The 15219-nt window shown below is 40.0% G+C and overlaps 1 protein-coding gene across 2 annotated transcripts in view; it reads left to right on the forward strand.

The window, feature by feature from the left end:
- The window catches only part of Glurb (metabotropic glutamate receptor B), a 114419-nt gene that overhangs the window by 69484 nt on the left and 29716 nt on the right, over positions 1–15219 (forward strand). For both annotated transcript variants that reach the window (XM_076384605.1, XM_076384606.1), the window contains exon 2: positions 10899–11041. In XM_076384605.1, coding sequence (XP_076240720.1) covers positions 10899–11041 — 143 coding nt within the window. The remainder of the gene's footprint in view (positions 1–10898; positions 11042–15219) is intronic.

The following is a 15219-nucleotide window of genomic DNA, read 5'->3' on the forward strand; positions in this document are numbered from 1 at the left end:
TCTACTTATTGTTAGTTGATGACTTTTTTATTCAATCTCGAGTTAACTATTACATGGGAAGATCTACGAATTCTGAAACGATGAAAGTGGCCTAGCGACACCTTAGTGCCTGCTCCACGAATGTTCTGAAGTCTCTAACTTTCGACTTAAGTGCAGCACGGGTTTAAGTTGAAGCTGCTTCAGCGTACAAGGTATTTTGCCAACTGTGTTTTGCCGACTCGACCAGATTCTATGAATATATTCATGTGAACCTCGCGTGACTAACAGAATCTACTTCATTCGTAAAAGCAACATCGAAGAAGCTTCTGGAAGGCTTTGAATGATGTACCCTTGAAAAATTCTTCAATTTCACTAGAATCTTTTGTTTCTTCTTGTGACTTGTAACTTAATAGCGCTAATTACGTTCTGAGATAGTTACATTCACGTCGAAAGTGTTAGGTAGGCGCAGCTAGGAATAATCGAGTTCCCAAAGGAGTAAAATTAACATAATCTACTTTTGAGCCGTCTTACGTGGTAACTACTTCGAAATCTCTTCTCGGTACTTGGCAAGATACGCAAGACATTGAGATATATGTATACACTGGATATATAATACAGATAGAACATTCGAGGAGCTTCCAACTTAAAATTACATCGCTCACGTACTACGATCAGGCGAAAAGAGATGGAACGCTTCGAATTTACATGAAAATACACCACCTCGCAAAATTTGAAATTTTTTCGCACGTGAAAGGAATTCATCAATCAACCAACAACGCTCAGAGATACGGCACGCCCAAATAACGTAGCGTAGAGCACAGTATATTTAATATAATATCGTACATATATTACCAAGTGGACCAATTCTGTGTAATCAGAAACATATAGAATAAACGATAATGGCGAAAAATTCACAAAACAGAATACCGATGAATTCCACCTAACGAAGCAAGAAATTTATGCATACGAATTTGCATTCAGAGGTATCAAAATTGCCGTAAGGTATACGTATAGAACCAACAAAGCGCCAGTCATTTCACACGCGAGCTAAATCTACCGTCACCCTCATGCAGTACTAATGGATAAATAATTGCCTCAGTGAACTTGTTACTAATCGTCGCAAGCAATCGTAGAATATTAAGCCTCTTAGAAAAATGAAGTCGCGGAAAGGTACCACAAGAGGCTCGATTTCGAAAAAAGTTTCGTGCTGTCCGCGAAATTACATGTTAATCAGATCGCCGCGTAGAGAAAAGTTTTAATGATGTTACGCAATACCGCATAGAAACGCAATTTGTGAAACGATTCATCGACGAGTGGGACGAATGAAAAATCTGGATTCATTAAATTTTCAAACTGTATCTCGCTGAGTTCTAATAAACAGATATTACATTTACCATGACGTGATGAAAACGCTCGAGCAAGGTAATATTCAGAGCCATTCATGCGTTGAACGATCACTCGTGTCAAATTCTACAATTTATTAAAATGGAACCGTAGTTCTGATGACACTTCTGATTTATATATTTCATTTCGTGATCACGCTGTGAACAGCGCTGTTTCACCGAGGGAGATGAATTTGTTTTTGACTGGGAACCTTATCTACTCGGCGAGTAGAGTTAGGAATTGTGTAGAATAAGCGTCTAGGGCTCTTGAAGAATCCGAAGAATTTGTAAGTCGGTTAAGTAGGTATTTCAGGGTCGAATTGAAGCATATCTGGGCTGAGTTGGCAATTTTGTTCTAGTAGTATATGGAATGCTTAGAACAGGAATAAGATATTTAAAACAAAGAACATAGATTTTCAGGCAACTTTCAGAATATCAATGATATTTATACTTGAAAAGAACACGTTGATCATGGAAAGCAAAATAGAAAATGCAATATCGTGGAAAACGCAATTTTCGCACAAATAGTATTCGGAAACGCTTTGATAAGTAGCAATCAGTAGCATCTATAAACGAAATTCCGAACATTCGATTTAGCAGCACTTCGCAATTTCTTCAAAATCCTCCTGAAAATCGAAGAAGTTAAGTCAGCAGTCTATCGTAGTAATTTCATTTCAGAAAATAGGAGACGACGCGAAAAACACGGAGGCAAGTTCTAAAAGAATTATCCCAAGTTTCACTGAAAATTTCAATTCTTTCTAACTTTATAATCGCCTGTTAGCGGGATGTAATTTTCATCGTCGCCTATTAAATCCATTCCTTAACAGAGTTTGCTCAGAGTAACTCATAGTACTAGAAACGCTTTATAAATAACTACATCTACTCGGGTTACATGGAACAAAGAGCAAACGATAATGAAGTCTGAGTAACTTTTTCGGGAAAAGCTTGTTAGGGAGCCCCCGCTAATTAACGCCTAAAGTTCTATCCCATTGTAGATTGTAATATGATTTCGTACGAAAGTTTAGACCGCAGTGAGGCGATGCGGTTGGTGCATTTGCAAAAAAACTTGTTTTATCCTGATCACGTGTTGCAAAATAAACCTTTCGTAAGTGAGATAAATTTTTTAGAGCCAAGGAAATCTTACATATAAGGGATAGATACAAAATGGTTTCAGTCTTCTAATTCTACAATGTTTAAAAATATCAACCTTCCCCGATTTTAGGTTACTGAAGAGAATGTATACTGAGGCCTCTTTGAATGCTCGATGCATTAAGCTGGGAATGCTTCTTTAAGGAAACCAAAATCTGTTAATTCCCCTCCAGAAAAGTAAACTGATTTAATTTCCCAGTAGGACATTTCCCAACCGAAGAAAAGACTGCACAGGAGACTACTAAATAATTCAGCACAGCTTTCCTTACGGTGTAGCAAATGCGACTGGTTTGAGTTTACTTTCCCTTACGCTTTAAGTGACTGCGAGACGACGACACATGCCACATAGCTTGGCAAGTCTCTGTGAAATAAAAATCCTCTGGCCAAAGGCTCAAGCGGATAAGACAAAAGAAGAACAACGGCAGTACGAGTTGTTTGTCCCGGGAGGAAAGCTTCACGAGCTTTTTATCCTGAAACCCGAAACCACGCCCACCACGTAATTGGTTGGTCAATGAACAAACACTGGCTGGATAATATATATTACTAATCGACAGCACTGAATAGATTCGAATTCGTCGTCCAATTACTAGATTTGTAATTAATTAAGCCAACGTTGCCATAAATATTTGCAAGCATCATATTAATACAATATTATCCATTTATCAATTAATCAAATTCAGGAGGACATTAGAACGCATCGTGATGGAATTTCGATTAAATTGTAATGAACGAATTGTCGATTTCGTTTATCCGGGTGTGAGGAAATTGTGGGTGTTAAGATGCAAGGCAAAACTGTGGTCTCATTTTCCTGATTAATTAGAACGAAGAACTTGGTAGAACAAACTTTAGCAAAATTTTAAAATGGGTTCGATAAATTTAATTACTGTGGGTTCGAAAAATATCACATAAAAAGAATAAGTTGAATCCTCCATTCGTCATATTATCGTCTACAATCTTTTTCATCTGCGATAATCAATTTCCTGAAAAAATGGGTCGCCCACAGCAACCACAGCATGATTAAACCAAGCCTTATAAGTTGCTTCCACGTTACCAATAATTTCCCACACATCACGCCTTCTTTAATCCCGGTCAGACGTCAGTCCGTGAAAATTGAAAATGCAAGGAACCGAAATGGCGAATAACAAAGGCTACCACCAGGACAATATCTGCGGCTGACGTTTCATCCGTTCACCCTTAGGAGTCAGAATTTTGAATTAAACGAAAAGGACAGAAATTCGTCCGCTCAAGGGCCGAGAATTGTTCTCATTTACTCTCATACGACGCCTCGAACCACCACTCGCCACTCGACCACCAGAATCGGAAATTAAGACCAGACCCGATATCAATAAAATCGAGAAGCCAAGAAGGCTGCCTTCGCCTAGCGAAAATTCACATCTGCGTTCTCCATCAACCTCTGATCGATAGTTCTTGCCTTCCATCGCAGCTCCTTTTCCATTCCTCCTCAATTTTTAATTCCCTCCCTACGCTCCATCCCCTGCACAGCACTTCGTCCCCTCTAACTTTCACGCTTATTAGTCCTCTCCTTCGAGCCGTCTGTTTCTTTCATTTTCTCGACCTCCTCGCCACCGAACGGCTGGCCATCGAAGCGTGCCACCCTCAATACCGCGAGGAACGTGCATTATCGTGCTCGAAGATCCGTGAAAATAAAGTCCCCTCCTCGGGCACGAGAAACGGGACACGCGAGATTGCAGGGGCTTGAATCGAGGGGCCCTGATCGAATACCCGCCGATGTATCTTATGTTCTTCCAATGGAAACCCACCGTGATATTCTGTTGTTCCACGATTACACTCCTGCGCACAATATCCAACCACTATTCTGTAAACGGACCTGGAAATGTCCATCGCAAGTGGTCCCCGTGTCCGCACGTTTCGCCTCCACTATCAGCCAAGAATGTTGATTACTTTTTCAGGAATTTATCCTGTCGATCAGCCGTACCAGACGAAACGGAATCACGCCGGACGTAAATCTAATTAAATCGATGCGGTGAACGTCAATCTGTCGAATGCAATACAGTGGCACGCGGTGCAGCAAATGGGGTTGCGTTTTCATTTCAGAGAAGAAAATATATTAGTTTCTAATTGTTTGGAAACTGTAATTTAAACCCTTCGAGTTCGAATATTTGCTGATATCGATACGATCTTGATTAAAGTTTTCATATGAATTGGAAAATTTTATCGGATTTTTTAATTAAACAGCAATTCGTTGTTTACGAAATTAATTTGGTGTTCAACTTTCTGTGTATTCTTTTCCTTGTAAATAATTTCCAAATTTTTAAATATTTAAATTTTCGAATTTTCAAATTTCAAAGTTTCCTCATATGTTTCAATTTTCGAAAATATAATTAGTATCAGTAATCAGAATATAACAAGTTACACCTACAATTCTGTTGCAATTCAGGCAGAAAAATAGGACTTAGTACTTTGCTGCAAAAGGAGAATTAAACCTGTTTCCCCATGTAAAATGTAAGGCGTTCCAGCTGAAGAACATTAAAGAAAATTGCATTGAGTGAACATAGCCTGCTACAAAGTTTCAAGTAGAAACTCCCACGAGTGGTCAGACATAGCCTCCCGGTACCACGCTCAGCCGAAGTCTATAGTTCGATAAATTTTACAAAGTTGCCTATAGAATTAGAGGCAATAGAAATGATTTAATATGAAGCTCAGACAGCCCATGCGATGCTTAGTATTCCCGATTGCACGCTAAAACAATATGAATCGTGTCTTTAAATTAGTCGTTCATATTTTTTAACGTCACGAATAACTGGTATTATATCGCGATAGTGCCCTAACGAATTGCTGTGCACCATAGTCCATTACAACTCACGACTAACGACGTAGTTAAGAATTTCTTGCCGGAATGGTAGCTATCAGCGCCATAACTATGTTCAGAAACTCTACCGGAGTGTTTTATGAACATCCCGACTCTCAGGTAATTCTCGCGTATTTCAAAATATTCAACACGTTAACCATTAACTCTGGCCGAGGCTTCAACAGTCGTTTAAATGCCAGCAAAAAGCCTCGAGCCACTCTTGAAATGCAAATGTCCCTCCTGAAAATGCCCACAAATTGACAACGAGTTTTAACACTCCGCTATCTTATCGACTGTCCGACGAGAGTCCGAATCTCGAAATTCTCGACCTACAATCATGCCAGAACTTCGTATAACGAACCAGGTGTCGGGTGTTCTTTACTGTTTCGTCCTATATCATCTTGGCCGAGACGAAAAGCTGGAAGCATTTCGATAGCAGGTTCGCGAAAGGAGCGGAATACTTCGGAAATGAAGAGGAGGGAAATGCAGCCCCGCTTAACAAAGCTCCCAAGAACGACGTTTCCTCGCGTCCGACTAGGATTCTCGCTTCGACGCGTCTTTCACGGGCTGCAGCAGCTCGGAAACGGACGTGCTGGAATTACAGGACAGAAAAATGACCGAAACGAGTCTCCCCCAGCTGCAGGTGTGTGCAGCACGGGAGTGTCATACATCAGCTTGGCTGCAGAGACGAATTACGCGATCTCTCATCGAGAGAAAGCAGCCCACCGGGAAATATCCTTCGTTTTTCTGTGCACGCGGCTTCCAGCGAACGGCCGAACGAAGAAAGAGGAGACGTAGGAGAAAAAGAGAGCGACACCTCGACTCGCCGAGCCGCGGCGAAGCTGAATACGAGAACCCCGACGAAGATTCATAGCCCAAAGGGAACCCTCTCGCCACCCGCATGTTAAGCCCTTGGCAAACATTTGCACTGTCTATGTGCAGAGGCGACAGCTAGTTTCTTGTACAAATATCTTCGGGATTCGTGTGCAGCGTAGGTGTTCGTCGCCTAGGGAATGCCAGTCGAAACGATGGGAAGCCCCGAACTGGGAACTCCGATGGGAACGCTGCGAGATCAGCTAATTTTTTACGTTCTCGAAATGGGCACCGACTGAATTATGACCGGGAATTTGATAAGGACCGAGACGGATGAAATGAACCTAGATATCGATTTTAACTTCCCCACTGTGGTATGACTTTCTGAGGGAATGAGTTCCTCTGGGCAACCGTGGTCTCCCTTTTTGGGGGATCAGTCGTTTCGAGGAACGAATGAAGGCAAAGGACGAAGGGACGTCTGGACGTTTATGAGTTCCACTTCATTTTGTAGAACTGAGGTAAAGGTTACAGAACAGAATGTGTGATAAGTCCATGTATGAGGTGTAACAAAAATTGAACATTTTTTCAATATGATTTTTTATATTTGCAAGTTTTTGAATCACGCTAGTTTTAGCACCTCGGCAAAATGTACATGGGATGAATGATGATTGGATTAGTATCAAAGATTGCGAGAAGAGATCTATCGAAGGAGTTCAACAATGAAAAGGTTCATTTATCAAAGTCCCCAGTTCTTATCTTTCCGCGGAAGCTGCAGTTTTAAGCCGAGCGATTTGCAAGGAATTAGCCAAGCGTCCAAGGGAAGCTGAAACTATACAGCAACGAAGGTCAGCCATTCACTACGATGAATTAATGCCGAGTTCACGAAGGACGCTTGGAGGATTATTAGACGTGGATGGAACGTTCAAAAGTTTCGTCCAGTTTTAATCTGTTCGGAAGCCTCGTTAATTTAGGTACATATATATCCCAGATATCTCCAACGCAAGCCTTTGTTTCTGCAGTATGAAGAATTTGAAGTATGGAGAGCATGGCTCGAACAACGCAGTTTCGCGAACTTGCTGGTAAAGTTTCCCGAGCTTCTAAAACCTGTCACTCACTTGAGTTACAGAAACGCGAAGAATTTCGTGTTGGAGTTTCAACCCCGATACTTGAGTCTCTTAACGAGCAAAAATTGTAAAAAATAAAATGAAGGAAAGCTAATTGAATTTTCAATACCACTCTGATGGTACTTGACACGGTTCTTGCTCGACAGAAACCATGTTAATTTGTTAACTATCAATAAGATTAATTTCATTTTCTAATATACATATGCTCTGAAACTTTATACGTTTGTTATTAATCTCTCTATATTTTACGTAATAAAACTATCAAAACATTCTATAGAAAATATTACGTAATGCTACAAGTGGCTAAAAAAGATTCTTCTTTTCCTAATTTTCGCAATTAGAGTATAACAAACTTTTCAATAGGATAATATAATTGCTACGCTTCGCAGCACACGAGTGTGGAATATCACGAGCTATTTCGACGCCGTAAATGAATGTCATGAGGAAAACAGTGCACAACTAGTGCAGCTCGAAAGTTTAGCATAACGTCATAAATTACGAAGAGGATTCAACGTTCTTCCATCCACGATTTGCTTCCTCGTCATAGTGCGGATAGTTGGGTTAGGTATAGAGGCTGGGCCGATTCAACAGGTGCTACTGTAACATACGAAAGTGTGCCAACCGATGTATGGAGCAAATAAACGAATGTAAAACGTCGACTTTTATTCAGAGCGCGGAATTGACAAAGATCGTTTACTGCAGCCCCCATTTACGATCTGTGCAATTATGCTGAGAATCTAGAGAAATGGGATTGATTCTCATTATCGGATTAACAAAGGCGATCGCTGCAGACTTGGCAAATTAAATCGCGAGAGGAAGTTTCCTGAGACTGCTGGCTCTGCTACTTTTGTGAAAAGGAACACTGCTTTTTCCAGGGAAATTGTAGCATAGAAAAAGATACGCTGGTAATAAGACTCCCAGTTTATTTCGTTTGTCATTAAAAGTAGGAAAAATGTTCAGCAGTAAGTGAGGCATCCAGATAATGTTTCCAAAGGTCTGTAACCTCGTTAACGTTCTCTCTGACGAGAAAGATGACACGTAAATCTACTATTTTTTATGCGACCACCTTTACAAGCAGCTTAAGTATTATGAACGTGCTGACTAAGTGAGACTTATACAGAGCAACAGCCTGTAGACCAGAAATTAGTCGTTTAATTCCCCAAGGCGTTTAATCTTTCCGTTCCTTCTCTCGGTCCAGCGAGAGCTCATAAAAATTTCCAACCAGATAGGAAGTTCGAATAAATTTCCAACTCGATAAAGAGTGGAAACAAAAGTAGTTAAAAAGCAATTTATTTCACGGGCAATACCAGAGTGCCGATGAGGCGGATGAGAGTCTTTATCGGTTTATCCCGTTTGTTCTTTGTCGGTGCACCAGCTCGTTTCGCGGAACAGGGCCCGTCATTACCATAAACTGATTAATCGATCCGAAATAACCGGCGCAATAACGAAACAATTTGCACCGGCCATAAATCAAGCTCATTACCATATTAATTTGAGGACGCGCCATCGAACCGCACCATCGACAGCGATCGACCATCGGCATGAAACACTGCGCGCGAGTTGAATACCGGATGAAAGCTGCCTTTATCATTTCCCTTCTCCCCATGCGACGCTATGAAGTTTTCATGTCCTCAATTAATTCATTTACACTGCGAATCCTTCGGTAATCGATAAATTCTCTTCTACATTTAGCGCATCGAAAGCGTCACGATCGACGTACAATATCAATACGTTTTTCAGACATGAATTTTTTAATTTAGTCCATCGCTCGCTCGTATTTAATACCCAGCTTTTTAGAAACATATAAATTTGACACTATTCTGGGATTTATCAGAATTTCTTTAATGGACTCATCAATTTTTTAAATTTGATGATTTATTTGACCCTTTCAACGATTGATTCACCGTTTCAACGATTTTGTATGAATTTTCGTATAATTACTGCATAAAGACTTAATGAATCAAAGCGGCTCTTAACGTAATACTTTATTCTTCAATTGCTCGCACAAAAGTAATTATATCTCCGGAATAGCTCGCAACTTTATTTAATGGAGAGCTTTAATTAATCTCCGTCGCTTCCACCGGGAACAGCGCTTATCAATCAGTCGAGAAGCAGGATTATAATGGGGCTGGCTAATCATTCCAGTGAAATTATTCTTTCGCTAGTATGAATGTATTTACTTCGCATGACTACAGACATCCATTAAGAAGTTTTGTTTAATGAATGCCTTCGATATTCAATGCATTCCACATTTTACAAACTCTAAGTATTTTAAATCATACGTGAAAATGAACTCCGCCTCGTGGAAGTAAACAGAGGATGCAGAAGAGGCAAACAAGAAAAATATAAAGTAGTCGCGAATTCAAAGCCAAACTTCAAAGCGAAGAAAAATTACCGTGAAACCAACGGCTAATTAGCGTGTAATTGAGGATTTCATTTCTCGCTGCAAAATGAGCAGGCTTTCACATTAAGAACCGCAGGAATTATCGATGCCTTAAATATATATTTAAAAAAGAGGGAACCGCTGATTTTTATTATAAATTCTGCTGAACTTTCTTATAAAGTACACACCATTCTGATAATATTCCAAGAGGTACCATTCTTCCTACTTATGGAACTTCGGAAGGTTATGCAAATCAACTCGTTACTATACAGGATCGCGTAATGCTTTAAATATTCTTGAAACTTTAGAGTACATACCATTTAGTCTTATCGTTTTACCCATTCACAGTTCGCATTTTAACAATTCACTACTGGAAGAAACCACGGAGGAGATAATTAAGGGATCATAAGACAAACTTATAGTATTCGATTACCATAAAATAAAGAAAAGAGGAAACGTGAGATGATTGGAAAATGTCTGAAATGAAACCATTTGAAAATTCCCCGAAAACGAAATTAGAACAAAGTATTGTATATGTAACTTGGGTGTCCTTCATTTTGCGAGAAACATTGTCGCATTGAAACAAGAAAAAGCTAAACAAGCACGTAAAAGATAAAGTCACGTTTCGAAGCCCCTTGAAATACAAACGAAGCGTAAAATTGTAATTTGGCCGAATCCAAAATCACAGGAAGAAAAGTCATCTGAAGTTCCGTCACGCAATACAGCAAGAAGCCACGACTGTGTCCTCATTTCCTGGTGTATCGAAAAGGTACACATAGACCCTGAAATTGGATTTCGCCCTTCGACCAAATCCTCCAAGAAACTCGAACCCGAAATGTCTCCTTTGTCGCTTCTTTAAAAATACATGAGACGACTAAACGATGACTGTAGCCGATCACGTGGAACGTTGAAAACTACAAAGGAGGGATGAGATTCCTTATTGGATGAGGATCATGAAGTCTTTGAGAAATAAAAGTAATGGTGCAGTGAAAGAAGTTAATGGATATAGTGATAGGTACTTCTAAAGGGAAAAACTGCAGTTAAAAATACTGATCTCAAACGTGGATAATCCTTAATAATAATACCATTATTTAGTACTATTTATACTAACATTATTTGTATTATTATTGGGTAATAAATATTAGATAATAGTAAAAGTACTGATTGTATGAGAAACTTGTATCTTCATAGATGTCATTATAAGGATTACAATCAATGTGTATTTTGCTCTGTTTCAGGTTCAATAAGCAATATAGATGGTGCAGAATATCACTGCAATAAAACCGCAGTGCGAAAAGTTATCAGCGGAGTGGTTGGAGCAGCGAGCTCCGTCACATCCATCCAAGTAGCGAATCTCCTTCGACTGTTCCGAATACCGCAGGTACGTGTCTCGAATCATGACAGTTATGGACAATACAGTTAAGTTGATCCCATAAACTCATGTCAGAAGCTTAATCAGACTTCGTACCAAGCTGTCTGAGTAAAGAGTAACCGAACGTCTTTTAGCATCGTAACATAATTCTACTGCAACATTTTTCTGTGGTGAACGTTTCTATTTAGGAAGCAAGTTTTACGTCTCATAATTATACCTTACCATCAAAATTGACAACAACACAACTTTGGAATAAACAGAGATTGGCGTTCTGCGAGATTGGCGTTGTCTGACTAGTGACTAGCCCATTCCCCTTGCACCCACAAATTTTTCTGTCTCTTCTTTTAGTAGACAGAAGTATACAGTTCTATCCCGAAGGTTAAACCTTTTATGCAACATTCCGTAGAAGACATTGATCAGCTTGATGTAGTGTCGGGAATAATTTATTAAATTGCGTTCCTTCTCCTGATGGAAATTGTGAAGTAACGGTACAATATGGAAATAAAGCTCTTCGTAGGGAACGCGAAAGTTACGAGACTTCGAGGAAGAAATTATTAAATGAAATACGTGATGCTTTCCGATGCTTCGATGCACCCCTTTACCTGATCGTATTTGTTCAACTTCGGACCGCGCGATTTAATCAAAAAGTTCCGCATAAAGTGTTCGAACTACGTTTTCCTGTTCAAGAAATATCCAAGTAGAATGATGCTTCTGCCGCTTCGTTCATGGAAGAATGAAAATACAAAGTGGCAGCGAACCGTGAACGGTTTTCATTCCGACGGAAATCTTATGGAAACCGCGGCCTAAAATCGTTCGACTGCGAAATCTTCTTCTTTGGCTGTGCGATCCTTATGCTTCCACCGAGTTCCACATATTGAACCGAACCGATGGAATTTTTAATTTCGCATGGAAATTCGATCCAAGTCGCACGCTATAACCGTTCAGGCAAAAATTGTAACTACATCAAACTACTTCAGCTTTGCCATAATCGATAGTATTATTACCGAACGCATTCTAACCACTGCCTTAATGACGTAAACTATACTACCTGCCCACTTGGAGAACAGACGTGACCAGAGGAAAAAGGGTTCGGTCGTATATGTGCTACGTGACTACCGCTAAATGTTCAATTAATACGAATTTATGGGCGTACGATGCGAATTGTCACACATTTGCGGCAACAGTTGCTCGAGTAATTAAGAAATTTATGCAAATTAGAGGCAGTATTGAAATCGTCAATTGGTAAGAAGGGAAAAGTGAAACGAGGGTACGTAATTTTTGTGGTATGTGTTTTATAAACTGCTGACCTCTGGGAAATGTGTCTCCAGGATTAAATTGGACGATATTTTTTAGTATTTTTATCGTAATCTTTAATAAAGGATGTTTCCAAGCATGCTCTATATTCCAGCTTTCAGTTAGCCAAACTTTACAAACAGAAAAATAGTCGGGCATGCACTCCATCCGCTCTATACAAAAACCGAAAAAATCTGTATGCGGCATTGTGACGGAAAATGGGAAGGAACGTGAAACAGGGTTGAAACAACAGAGGACGTCTGCTCGCATCATTTCCCATAACCTTTTTCAGAGACAGCGGAACATCCGACTCGTAACCTTTATATCTATTGCCGACGGACAACAATACGTTTCACCACACACGGCTAACTTTTCGACCCGTTCATGTGACAGCGATACCTCCTTTGTTCCGACCACCTTTTTATCCACTGCCAGCAACGACAGGATTACCAGTGTCGCTAACAAAAAGAAAATGGATGCCAGCCGAGCCTGCAACCGATTCTTTCGAAGAAGTGGAGATAGATAAAACAACGTCAATGAAAATGATGGGATCAAGGATAAGAGCAAAAGGGAAACTTGTCTGTTCGATTCCTTCTTCCTAATAGAGACAGGTGAGCGAACTGGAGCGAATATTTATTTGCAATAGTTCGCCAAATCAAAGAACACTTGGTTGGATAAAATGAAAGCTCACGACAGCGTAAGAAATCATCGAGAACTGTCTTCTTCCGTTGCTTCCTCCGCGACTTTTATCCCGATCGCATCGAATTTCTCAAGAAACTGGAATACGAGCTTTTGGATGTAGAGTTACCGCATATTGCGCAGTCCAGTATTGTTTTTCATGAAGAAGAAAAGATAAAACCTTGTCGAGACTGTTAAAATTTAATGATCCCTACTACTGAAATAGGATCACATATACGACTGGCGAAGGGAGTACACTTGGACGTTTCCAAGTAAATTTTACGAGAGTGAAGTCTTAAAATTTCGCATCGTCGTACAACTCGAGAGAATATTCTGTGACTCGAATTAAGTGGAGCGGAAGGAACTGGGGTCTCGTCACTTTGCCGATACGTCCTTTTTTTGCGCCGAGGACGAGACGAAATGCTTGAACCTCGTTAACTAAATTCCTAGCCTTGAGATTGCTTGCTCTTTTTATTTACGTTTTCTCGTGGCGCGGCCGCAATGTGCTAATTGACTGAATGAAACTAATTGGAGGACTTTAAATTACAGTCGTAAGTTAATCTGTACAATTTTGTGAAGCTCCTCTGTAAATACTTGAAATGATGGCCCATTTAATGGGAGTACAAAAAATTGAATGCATTGAAAGATTCAAAGGAGTCTCTAAGTAGAAATATACTGTCTATGCTCAGACACGCTATTTAACCTCTTAACACTTGTAATATTTCGAAAATTATTTCCAGTTTTAATTAGACAAAATATATTATTTAACATGTTAAAGAAATTCTTCGCTGCATAGACAGAAAACTGATCTGCAAATTTCAAACGTTTAATCGCAATTTAATTTCGTCGCGCGCACGGGAGTTCGTCTACTTCTAATAATTAATTAATTTAACTGAATTGCTTCAAAGCGTACTCCCTTCACCGTTCGAAGTAAACGTGTTTAAGCTCAGTAAGTCTAAATTGTCTGTCGAAAACCCGCTGACAAGTACGAATTTCGAACTAATACAATTTTAATTTTCCACGACTGAAACTAGCATCTCATTGACGGAGGAAATGCTTCATCGAGGCATTGTGCCGCAGGAATTGCTGCACGGCAGGTTACTCACGGAATCAATTTGAAGATTCAGCGAACCATTCGATCAAGTGGATTTTGTGGTGCCTCTGGCGAGACGCCTAACCACCTTTCGCGTCGGCGCCAATCTCTGTTAAAACCAATAGGGTGGTCGCGTCAACGAGAACAAGTCACCAGGAAACAGCGACACATTGACAAAGTGAAAACAGTGAACGTAATAAACGCAACAAAATAGCGAGAGAAATGTTTGAAATACCAGCTCTCGTTAGTTGTCTTCAACCCTCTACAAACCTTGTTTTTCCTGTGCTTCTGGAAATTAAATTGCACGATGAAGAAGTGCTTACGTTCCTCGATAACTATAGTATTCATTCATATATTTGAAAGTATGGTGCTATGACTAAGTAAAAATTCGCATAAAGAGCTGAATGATTCAGATTCACGAAATATCCTAATCGCACCTCGATGCTAAAAACGAGGCAAATGGATTCAAAAAGTAGCAATTTTTGTGGACCTCTCGTCTGCAGTCACGCTTGACAAAAATGCGAAATTAGTCAGGTATTAGCATAAAAGAAATTCCCAGCCTTAAATAAGAAAAAGCCTACATTTCTAGTTGAACAGTTCCTGGAAGCGAGTTCGGCGCACGAAATATGTTAACGACCTCGTTCGGCTTCCCCTGCGCTTCTCTACAACCCCCCGTTCGTCACTTACAAAAGCCTCGTAAATTTGAAAGCTGCTCACGGGAACGTATCGATTGATTGGGACCGCAATATCCTAGTAATCCGATGAACTCGCGCGCGAAGTGTATTTCACAGCTGGTCGTTCGTTCCAAGGATACATCGATATTATACGTCGAATATTTTTCCAAGACCCGATTTATCTGTGGGAAGAGCTTGGTTCGCCATCGACCATTCGTACGTATCATCGATAGCATAAAGGTCTATTCACACGTATCAGTTCGATGTCAATTCTATGATACTTCCTCATCAACGATTCGATTGACACCTGACGATTCACGTATATTGTATATTTCTAATCTATGGTTCGCTATAGTTATTCGCTTATTTCGAACAGTTTCGTCATGGCAATGACATCAATGGATTTCCGATGCTCTCCTAATTAAAATCATGTCGAATAGATTGAACCC

This window comes from Calliopsis andreniformis, chromosome 9, assembly GCF_051401765.1.
Source record: "Calliopsis andreniformis isolate RMS-2024a chromosome 9, iyCalAndr_principal, whole genome shotgun sequence".
Lineage (NCBI taxonomy): Eukaryota > Metazoa > Arthropoda > Insecta > Hymenoptera > Andrenidae > Calliopsis > Calliopsis andreniformis.